Raw genomic sequence first — 11,449 nt, forward strand, 5'->3', positions numbered from 1 at the left:
TTAACTGCAACACCTGAGAAATGTATGTCTAACTCTAATCCATAGACAGTGAGGCACCAGTTTAATTGCTTATATCACCAGATAACCACAGATAATTTTTGCATTCTTTGTTCAGAAGACCTGCAAGGCTTTGTTCCAAAAATGGTTTGATTTTATTTGATTTCATTGACATTGATTTACAGATCAGATACAGTATGTCAGTACTGTTTTATGTATATAAAACCACTGAAAATTATGAAATGTGTGTAAATTGAAACATATATTGAAGCATATATTGTGTGAATCATTTGGGGGTAAGGCAACTGGTGTGAAGGTACAGTAAAATATTTACTGAAAGTCACTGCCCTCATTTGAGTAGTTCAGTGACTCATTTAGTTCAATATTAAACCTATTTCAGTGGATTCACAGCTGAACATTACAGCTGTCTGAAAGCACAGTTCAATCAAAGCCTTTCCTGGATTTAACTTATGGCACTCACTTTCTGAAAAGTTGTAGGAAAAAACAGTAAAGGAATGATGGTGAATAAAAAGGCTAGGTTATACAATTATGACTTGGTAATGATTACTTTAAATGACTGCTGAGGTCACAGCTTGAACCTGGAGGTTAGTGTCACCTTAGACTGCTCTGCTTGAATTAGTGTTAATTGTAGTTTTAAACCACCCTCCTCCAAAATGACCCATTTTCTGTTATCACTTGCAATTATGCAGAATTTCCTCAACCCACTCAACTGACAATTGAGATGTAATTCAGTAAGCAAAAAAGTTTAAAATATTTTAGTGATTCATTGGACTGCACATAGTAAAGTACATGTATGCATCCATCATTGCACCATCTCGTGGAATACTGTCAGATGAAGAGCGTTCACATAAATAACACAAATAAGATAATGAAATGTTCCTCCGACTTCAAACTCCAATTTAAAAAGGGGCAAATTTCACCTGCATCTTAACTCCATACAAAATCAACCATATTGTAGCTAATGTTTTAAGATGGCTAGAGGAGTGCATTTCTTATTATGGCACATGAGGTATAAGTTGTGGGAAACCATTCCTATTGTACACTTTGGTCCCCACTGAAAGGCTCTCTCACCTTTTCTGAATCACCTACTGTACAGTTACTGCCTAGTCTGCCCAGAATTGGTCTCATGTAATCGCACTATTTAGTTAGATTTGCCAGTGACTTTTTTTGTAGGATGAATGGACATCCAGTCCTTAGTGATGGTATCTCCTTTTTAACCTCACCTCAGGTTTTAATTGATTAGATAGGAAGTAAATTAACCTGTGATTATGGGGCTTTATTGGCTGCCGCTGGTGCCTGCCTTTGCTAACTGTAGAGCTGGTAGAACTTGCGTAATTCATTCCAGAAAAGCAAGGAAAGAATAGTGTGAGGGCCCAGCCGAAAGTAGGAGGCCCCCAGGCCCTTATACAGACCGAACAACCCCTCTTTCTTCAAGGTCTTGGAGAAACAGTCTGAAAAACCTCGATACAGCTTCCCCTGCAGGTAACAAAGACACAGTCACAGAGTGCTATGTGTTGGAGCCCCTTCAATACCTCCCCCAAACACATACACCTGAAGGAATATTGTTCATTTTAAACCTTTCACAAAGCTCAAGATGGAATAATGTTCTTCAGAAACTCAGTGAAACCCCAGGAAATATAAGCTACTTTAAAGCTTTTATTGGTTTGTATGTAATTCAGCATAAGGATACTGCATGAACCTATTTCATAGTTAGAATAAGAGGTGTGTAAGAGGACAGGAAAGTTAAATTAAGCTTGAGAAGGTGTTGGTCTTACCTTGCCCAGGTCATCAACAGGCTGATTGTAGAGGCGCGTACTGACAACATCAAAAGGTGTCATGGCCAGCACCACCACCACGCTGCTTATCATCCCCGCACTCAGAGCAACCAGCCAGCTGTCCTCTGAAAACACCTGTGGAGATGAAGAGGCTCAGTCTCCTAGACTTGGTATGTGTCCTGTTCCTCTACTACATGAATTTCATGGAACAAACTCCAAGGTCCTGGAGTGTGTATTTCTCTCTCCCAGTGGCCTGGAGGTCTCTCTCAGTTCTCTAGGCTGAGATTGCCTCTCGTAGTATCCTCATGTGCATTGTCTCACTGTTATGGAGTATCTATGTCTAAAACTGTGACTTCACCAAAATTCAGCATCTATTCTCCAGTTAAAGCAGCTTGATATTTTGCACTGATTTCATCTCCCCTTCCATCATTACATCTTCAGTCTTGTCCCACCGTTTTGTTCCTACACCATCTATTGTAATAGTATCCATATGCCACACCCTCCTCCACCCTTACCTGCAAGTCAGTGATGAGTTCTTTGCAAGCAGAGAACGTGGAAAGCTGGGCAGCTGACCCAACACTGACCCGGGGCACAGCTGCACTTGAGCCCCTCCACAGTCCTAGAATTCCGTGCTCCTTGTGAATGGCTGCCAAAGCATGAAACATCCCCTGGAAGAAGAGGAGAAAACAATCAGGCACCAGAACTTTGCATCATTTTGGCATTCTTTGAGGGGTGACAGTATAGCATAGTGGTTAAGGAACAGGCAAGGTACTTAAGCCATAACTGCCTCAGTAAATATCTAGTGTATAAATGGATACTATTGTAAAAACTTGTACTTGATTTAAGTTGCTCTGGACAAGAGCATCTGCTAAATGCCATTGATGTAATGTAATACTGTTTAAAAATTAGGCAATCATCAACAAGACTTCAGAGATTTCAACATTATTAACTGCAGTTGCACAACTATGGAGAATTTACATAAAAGTTTGGTTTAATGTGTGATGCGTTGTATAAATATTATAATATCATATAGGATACTGTAAATTTTCTGTCACGGTCCTAAGAGATCATGTTAAAACTTTAAGTAGCTTAAAAGATACACAAGCATACTCAACCTTTTGCAATATAATAAAATACATGAGTTTCATCACATTCTTAATAGAAAAACTTTCAACAATTTGTTCTAAAATTTTCTCCACAACAACTAGGGCCATATAGCAACTTGTAGGTATTGCTAGCTAGCTAACTTAAGTCCCATTTAAAAGCAGTTTTTGACAAGTTGATCAAGTTTATAATTTTCCCAATGTTACCCACTCTTGTGAAATATTCATCATCCTGTGACAAGAAACATTTAAGACTTTAATTGAAAATGTCAGTATTTCAAAGGGCTAGCAACCAGTTTGACAACTTCATAGACCACTTGTAGCAGACATGGTGATACCATCAGCACTGTCACCACCTACCACACTTTAGTAGTAAATTCAGTATTCAGATTTGGTACAATTGGCAGTGGGAGGGGACCTGTATTATTTGTTTTACAAATTAGCTTTGTTTGATTGTGTTTTTCTTTTGCTTTTATGTTTAAAACTTGCATTGACGTCTATAAGCATAAAAAATAACTGCACTGTTGTTTTCAGTTGGGGGACAGTGGGCAAATCAGTTGTCTCTCTTGCTCCATAGCTCAGGTGCTTGTGGTAAAGTTGGATTTAATGTGTGCAAGAGAAAGAGTGACACTTTAAAACCTGAGAGAGATTAGATTACAAAAGGACTCACTCTGTGTTTGTACTGGTGTCCAACTGCAATGGAAGAGGTGGACTGACTCTGAAGGTGTGTCTTTACCTGTAAAGCACAGAAACAGCATTCATTCTGTGACGCAACTTTCCTTCTCTTCCATACACCATACACTAAAAACTGACTACATATATCTAGAGGGATAAACAGTGAAACTGTCTGCATGCTTTAGCATACACAAGGTAGCATCACAAGTATATACAAATGTTTCCTCTTAGAATTGCCAAGGTGTAGTTCATACTTGGTCGCTTAGAGAAAATATTCCAGTTCAGTTGATAGTCATATTTCTGCTCTTGGAACCTTTTCTGAACTGCCTCAAGATAGATTCGACTCTCACCTTTAACATACACAATCAACCGGCGCACATTTTGAAAAATAATGTATGTACTAGTACTACAAAAATATTTTCTTTGGCTTAGCCTATGCCCTTTCTCGGGCCGATTTAGCTTCGTAGTTTACGCAAAGACCTGCTGCGGCCACTCGGGTGCCATGTATGGTACGACAGCACTGTCTAGATTTTAAAGTAAATTCCCAAACCACTATGCGACAATTAAACAAAATAAACTCAATGGATTTTGTTTGCTCATGATCATATTCTTTCTGCTAATAGCCTTAAAATGCGGGTTTATCGTCTAGGGCTTTAACGAATGCCATGTTAGACAGTACGTATGGAACAAATACTTGGTAACCTGAGCAGAGCCATACTCACCAAATATATCGGACTGCCCATTACGGCTCCCACTACCCCAGCGACTGCCCCGGCCACCGTGCTCTTGACTGTGCTGACTCTGCCGTTCGTGTGGATGTACCCGGCGCTCTCGATTATGGCATAAGAACCGAGTCGGACACCGTTCATAAAGAACTGATATAATAGTCCCGGGACTAACCCCTTTTGTAACCCAGTGAGTCCGTCCACTTTTCCAATAGTATAGAAGGCATGGAACACGTTGCGGTAATACACCTGGTAGGAGCCACGGCTTTTAAGCTCTCCTTGCAATTGCATCCGAGTCTTCACTACCTCAAGTGGGTTCGTAAAGAGACAAGCCCCACAGGCAGCCACACCGCTGAGGACAAAATCCATATTCACTGTTTCTGGATACTGTTTGCGTAGCTTCCCAGACGACCTTATGATGATTTAAAATTACATAACACGTCCTTCATTCAGAAACCTGTCACTGGTGAGGTTTTGTCTGAATGAACGCACATCGAATGGGACACGGTTAATCGCAGACAGTACAAAATGTCCAGGTCGCATATGTAGTAAAAATCACTCCTTCTAGCTACTTCCACTTCCTTGTTCCAGGTTTTCACAACGTCGAGTTTTGCCCTCTAGCTTCTCCTTAGTGTCCCTTTCTGTCTTTATGCATCATACATTCATTGCAAGCGCGGACATATTGCGTGTGCTTGTGTCAAACCGAGACTAAAGGAACGCCTCCCATGAACCAGCCGGGCGTCTTGCCCAATCAAAATGCTGAGTGAGCCTCATCCCTCACCATGCCCCCCATGATTGGATAAATGGGGAATAATACGAGTAGGGTTTGCACGCGCTAGATACGAGGTTGTACGGGCTGGCCTCCTCAGGTGGAGTGAAATGTCACAAAAAGCGACAGACATCAACGATTAAGAAAATGCAGACGAATTCAGAATTATGAGATTTAGCGATATGATTTTTGAACATCAGTTAAAAATGCTAATTACCACTGTATCTGCATAAAAATAATTACTTTTTATTAACGATCTAAAACTAATTTTCGATTCCATTATGCATATTCATCGGTTAATTTGTTAATTCTTTCACCCTTACCTAACAGCTCTGGGCAAGCTTTCACGTAAATGTAAATGCAAGGCCCCACAACTACTATGGAGGTTTTGGTCAGCTGAAATTTTTAGTGGCCCATGCGGTGTTTCCATTGTCTTCTAAACGGGAGGTACACATGCTGTGTCAGATGGCAGCTATTGTTAGAGAAAGGGCGTTCCGGTGGAATGCCCGGAGACATTAACTTGCAACATGACTCATGAGTTTCGCTCTTTACAGGGGTGGGGGTGGCGTGCTAATGCTAATGAAGCGCTGGATCCAGTATCATCTGGCACAGCAACAACTGGGCTGTGACATGACGTCCCGTAGTAGGCCTGCTTTTCTCTGTGAGAAAGTGTTTGGGATGTCAGTAAAACTGGATAGCCGTTCGAACAAATAATCTGAAATTCACAGAATATTCAAGTGCACCTGCTTCCACCTCGTTTATTTCCACCTTTTTATCAATTACTGCAATGATTGTAAGAATTGTTAGTAAACCATTATCATACATGCACATCCTACAAACACTTTTCACGAACATTACTTGAGACTAAGCAATGAAAAGGGGGGTAGGGGAAATGCTTTGTTGGTTATCTTGGAAACGGAGGCCCAGTAAGGATTTTTGGTGGGTTAAGCAAAGAGACAGAGGCCCCCTTTGGGCTGGAGTGACCTACATTCCACATGGTCTGATTTCACACCGTGACGGGGACTGCATTGGTACTCAAGTTTTCAGTATTTACTTTATAGCATTTTCCTTGTATCCACCTATATTTCCAAATTTTAAATGCTATTTATAAAAGTGAAACTCACAAAAGTAAAAGTCATAGATTATGTGATCAAAATCATGATTTGTGATCAGAACGGCTTCAGTCAAAAGAAGTAGCATGAGGAATACAAAATATTCGTTAACCAGTGTTTGAAGGGTCTCATTCCAATCCTGTGAAATATGCACCCGTCCACACTCTCCTTCCCCCGCTCGTTCTTTTGATAAAGTATGTTTTATTTATACTAATTTGTGTGTTTTATATGTTATATGTTAGAGCAACTTAGTGGAACGGGCTGTTCTCTTGTGTGTGCGTGTGTGTTGCAACTGAAATTTGAGCAAGTCATACAGTTATACAATATTTTTATTTCAAGGGAAAATCTCGGATAAATCTATTTCGTTCGCTAAATGTAAGCAGCATGTGATTACATTTAGTGGTATGCAGAGTTTGAAATAATCATGTGGAAAGGGGATTGGTCAAAGGCGAAGTTCTCAAGAAAATCCACATTGAGCAATTTCATGCATATGTCTGAATATGAAGCGCCTGTTGTCTGCAAAAATGTCAATTCTGGAATTTTGCCGTTTACCTCACAATCGTGACCGGGGCATCTGGTCCTAGCTCAGCAATTTAGCAATGTCTTCCTCGTACTAGTCTCACTTTGGTTTGGCGTGATACATAAAATGACGCTTGGGAAGCCCCTGAAAGGCAAGAAGCTCACCGAGTTGTGTTCTGCGAGAAAACCTAAAATCAATTAAATTACATTCAAATATATAATCTACGTCTGTGGCACAGATTATACAAAAATCTAGTGAATGTTAAACTATCAGTATTCTACCCGTTAAGGAAATAGGCTAAAGTCTCTATCTACCTTTTTCAATAATACGCGCTCGCTTGTTGTGAAATTTAATGGGAAATGTACGGTCATATAGGCCTAGCATAAGTTTTTTTTCTTCTACATAAATATTACTTATAGACCGAAACAATAACCAACGACAAAGACTCAGTGGTTAAAATATATATGTATGAATATATAGATTTAAGACGGTTGTTACTGATATTTCTTGTAACATATAGCTTGACTTAAAAACATTGCTAGTGTCAAATATGTGCTTTGTTCTCAGTGATACAAAGGTAAAAGTGAAAGCACGCCGACGTCCTCTTTGCTGTTCTTGAACTTCTGGTAAAACCAGCGCACAAGATGGATCAGGAATCCGCGGTATCCACGTCTAACTGCACACTGCAGTTATGATATTCAACATATAACCGCAATATAGACTCTGGTTACTAGATGGCGCTTTGCTGATGTACTATTGAAATACTATTCAAAGGTAGCGCTAAAGATTCGACTTGACCAATGCCTTCGCGCTCCGTGTTTAGGAGTAAAAGGCGTTCATATTGTTAGATAGTTCGTGGTCAGGCTATTTAAACTTTCGGAAATTTCCGTATTTATCAAGTGTTTGTCAGATAGGGTGTTTTCCTAGACATGGGAAACGTTAATGAATGTAGGCGTATGTTTGCCAGTGAGATCATATGGGCTCACATAACCACTGAAGACTCAGTTGGACTTGTGTCTTAAACCGCTTACACAGTAACTTTTTGTTTTATATCTGAAAAAAAGGGCACAGACAAGAATAAATAAAGCTTTGTAGAACTGATTAACTTGTGTAGTCTTTGTGTTACTGTGGGGTGTGCTGTGTTGCACTTGTGAATTTGTTGAAATACTAAATGTGTTTGGGATAACGTTAATTTTAACAGCACTTCGTGGTGGGTGGATGTATGTTTGCATGTGGTAGGCTATGTTGTATTATGTAGAAGGCACTGCTGTACTCTTTTTAAACTGGTCTGGATAAGAATGTTGCTAAGATAACTGACAAATGTAAACATTCAACTGCAATTTAACCTGATAAAGGTGTAAGTAAAACTATTGAAAATGGCAAATATTAAAAATGGTGCTGGCATTTAAGTTTTCCATTCCCATACCTAAATGGTGAAATACCTGTAAGAGGGCTGTTGTCCTTTTTCATGGTGATCCATTCCCCCGGGGCTCCTCCAACCCTGGAAAGATCTCCCCATTTTGTCAAGAAAGTATCTGCAGGTATGGTTGCCCTGGTGAGCACCGGCCCCAGAGGAGCTCGTTCCTAAAGGCCAGGAGTCTCCAAGTCCAAGCTATCATACTGTCTCAATGCTGGAACATAACTTGGTTCTGTGAGAGCTGAAATTCTGTGCTGTGAACCACTGTTGCGTAGGGTGCCTGTGGAGCAGCATCTTGGGACCCACATACAGTAGGTGTCCTCCCCCATGGGGACCAACAGCCTTAGGTATTCCCTCACCCTCATCTGCATTTTTGCAGAGAGGCAAGACAGGCACACGTCATGAGATGAAATATTGTAATATTCAATTTTGTAAAGTCAAAAAGTGACAAAATGTTTGGGGCCCCTGAGAACGTATTGCAAAATCGATTTACCTCGTGACTTAGAGTAAAACTGGATGGAATGTAAAAAATCATGTGAGTGGAAATTTTACTTGCTTCCCTCTATTCTGTCCATTAGTCATCTTGCATGCTGTCTGCATTGTTGCAGCCATTTGAGCAGCTTCTTACTAATAGCACCTCTCCCTGATATCATTATTTGACACCGGTGTTAGCTGAAGAAAAACACTAGAACAGTGAGTCACTCTAAAAAGACTGAAATTGGAAAACTTGAATCCAAACCTGTATTTTTTTCTAAACATTTTATTTTGATTAGGATTAAATTAAATGTAATTCTACTACCATTTGAATGAAGGAAAGAAAAAAGAATACATGTTCTATTATGTTAACTTTTTTCCCTATCAGGGAACGACAGAGATTATCATTTTGTGATAATTTTGTATGAATTCCACTTCATGAAAGGTATCGTACCGTGAGCCAAGTGTATTATCTTATGCCGACACTGCACTAGCACTCACTTCCTCTCAAGACTGGTGGACACAGTTCAAGACAGCTTGTCTGAATGGATGTGATTGAGTTTATAAACCTGTTCCTTCACGTCTTACAGTCTGCTGCATAGTCTGCATCTACAAGATATTAGTATTGGAATCAATGGAAACCTAATGCTGCAGCAGATGGCAGTCTTTGTCGTTTCTCTAAGGTGCCAAGGAGTGCTGATTTCAGTGTGCACATGCCGCACAATTTCAACAAGAATGACAGCAATCTTGAAATGACTGTTAAAAGATCTTACAGGTGGTAAAAAAATCACAAGGGCTTAACCACAGGCTCCACAAACTAATAGCAGAGTAAATCTGTTTAAACACCTTATGGTTTTAGCACAGATACAATTCTTGCAAATGCCATTATGAGTTTTCTGTAAATCTGCAAGATTTGTTTTTGAATTTCACACATGGGCTTAAGACGTGACGTTCCAAATCAAGAGTCTGGAGAGGAATTTTCAGACAATCCTTACGCAAATAACCAAACCGAGACAAACCTGTCCCATCCATGGCTATAAAAATCCCACTCACCACTTCCTTTCTGCATCAGCTGTTCACCTTTTCCACCCAATCTCTGCCTTTTTCTTTCCCTGATCATGATGTCCGTATGGGGGATCAACAGGCCAGGTGCAATCCCTTCATCGGACTACAAGCCAAATAAAAGTTCCTCTATAACCACATCACACACAAACTTCATGCTTTGATTTTGTGGAAATTTATATCTATTGAGCTTAAATTGTGTAGTGTCTCATGTGAGACTCGCAAGTGACAAGACTTTCATGGATTTTCAAAGAGTGGATAAGGAATCTATTGAGCTGTTTTGAAAAAATGAGCATTTACTTGATCCATCCAAGTGCACCTACCACGACAAGCAATTTTCCCATGGTAGGTGAAGAGAGATAGTTGGGTATACTCCCAGGAGTGGATGAGGACTCTGCATGTCCTGGAGTTTTCCAGAGCTTAATTTTATAGGGCATCATCATCAACAAGTAGACAGCACTATACAGTACAGAAATTACTCACACACACTTGCCACACTTCCTACCCCCTCATTGTTCACCTATTTGCGCTGTGAAAGACGTTATGAAGAGTTTTCCCAACTGTTTTCTGCTTTCCAGCTGCAGTAGAACAGGTTGCTCCTCCATCTCTGAGCAGGGAGCATTCACTGTGCTACAAAGGCAGGGACCGATTTATTGATTGCATTTTAAGTAGAGCCCTTCTACAGCCTCAAAGCATTTTATCATCTCAGCTCATCTCAACCACCACTACTGTGTGGCACCACCAGAGTGATGCATGGCACCTATTTTGTGCCAGAACACTCACCCCACATCATCTGAGGTATCATGGAGTGGATTGGCCAATTAAATTGTGGGATTAAGAAACGATCAAATTGAAAGGGCATGGTCAGGATTTGGCTAGGACACAATTGGACCCCCATACTCTTTGCAATAGGTGTCAAGGGGATCTTCAGTGCTCACAGTGTGTTAGGACCTCAGTTTAATGTGTCATTTGAAAGACAGTGAGTAGTACAGCACAGTGTCTCTGTCACTATGCTGAAAAGGGAGCAAAAGGGAATCATTTGAAATTCCACCTGCAACCGCATGCAGCAGTCTGATGCTTCCCAAAATAACCCATCGAGCAGATGACCAGTCTGTACTGAGGCCTGTTGAAATGAACAAATCAAGCCTGTTGAGTCTGTTGCAAATGAGGAAGTGAAAACTGTCAAGCTCTGAAACCAATTTATTGTTCAGTAGATTCAAGAGAACTATAAGAGAGTCAGAGAATGAGACTGGGTGGCTACAGACCACACACTTCACAAGAGTGTATGTGCATAGAAGTTGTGGTGGAGGCGCAGTGGGAATTTATACTTTTTTGGTTTGTGGTTTTTAAACACATCTGACCTAAATAAACATCTGCTGAGCATCTTACTCTGAAGCATATTTTCAGAAACACAGGAAATATCTACAGTTATGAATTTTGTTACAGTTTCATCGCTTCATCGTGTCTTTTAAGTGTGGTCACCTTTGCATTAGGGCATATTGTAGTCATCTATTTATTTGCATTTTGCGTTTTGACAGCAATTCCTTTGTGCATATTAATATTACTGAAAATGGAACACTCAAGTATTTTATAGGTATCTTAGATATACATTTTAGCTCCCTGTTTTCTAAACAAAGGCTGTTGGTGCATTTATGCCAGTTAATGTGGTGATGATGATTAGTAACAAGCTCTACTGGGTTAATAATAAATAGTAATGATTATGTGCTTGCAATATTTGGGAAAAAACAAAAGCTGATCTGCTGTTGCATGTTATCACTTGACTGGTCAAGTATGACGGA

At 40.2% G+C, this 11,449-nt stretch overlaps 1 protein-coding gene across 1 annotated transcript; it reads right to left on the bottom strand.

The window, feature by feature from the left end:
- Positions 1–232: 232 nt before the first annotated feature.
- Positions 233–4,976, bottom strand: slc25a35 (solute carrier family 25 member 35). The gene is made up of 5 exons (XM_036524925.1): positions 4,294–4,976; positions 3,567–3,632; positions 2,309–2,461; positions 1,794–1,928; positions 233–1,494 (listed from the first exon to the last, which is right to left on the bottom strand). The coding sequence occupies exons 1-5, from the start codon at positions 4,663–4,665 to the stop codon at positions 1,324–1,326; spliced, it is 897 nt and encodes a 298-aa protein (XP_036380818.1). The 5' UTR covers positions 4,666–4,976; the 3' UTR covers positions 233–1,323.
- Between the last annotated feature and the right edge of the window lie 6,473 nt (positions 4,977–11,449).

Source organism: Megalops cyprinoides, chromosome 3 (genome assembly GCF_013368585.1).
Source record: "Megalops cyprinoides isolate fMegCyp1 chromosome 3, fMegCyp1.pri, whole genome shotgun sequence".
In the NCBI taxonomy this organism is placed as follows: domain Eukaryota; kingdom Metazoa; phylum Chordata; class Actinopteri; order Elopiformes; family Megalopidae; genus Megalops; species Megalops cyprinoides.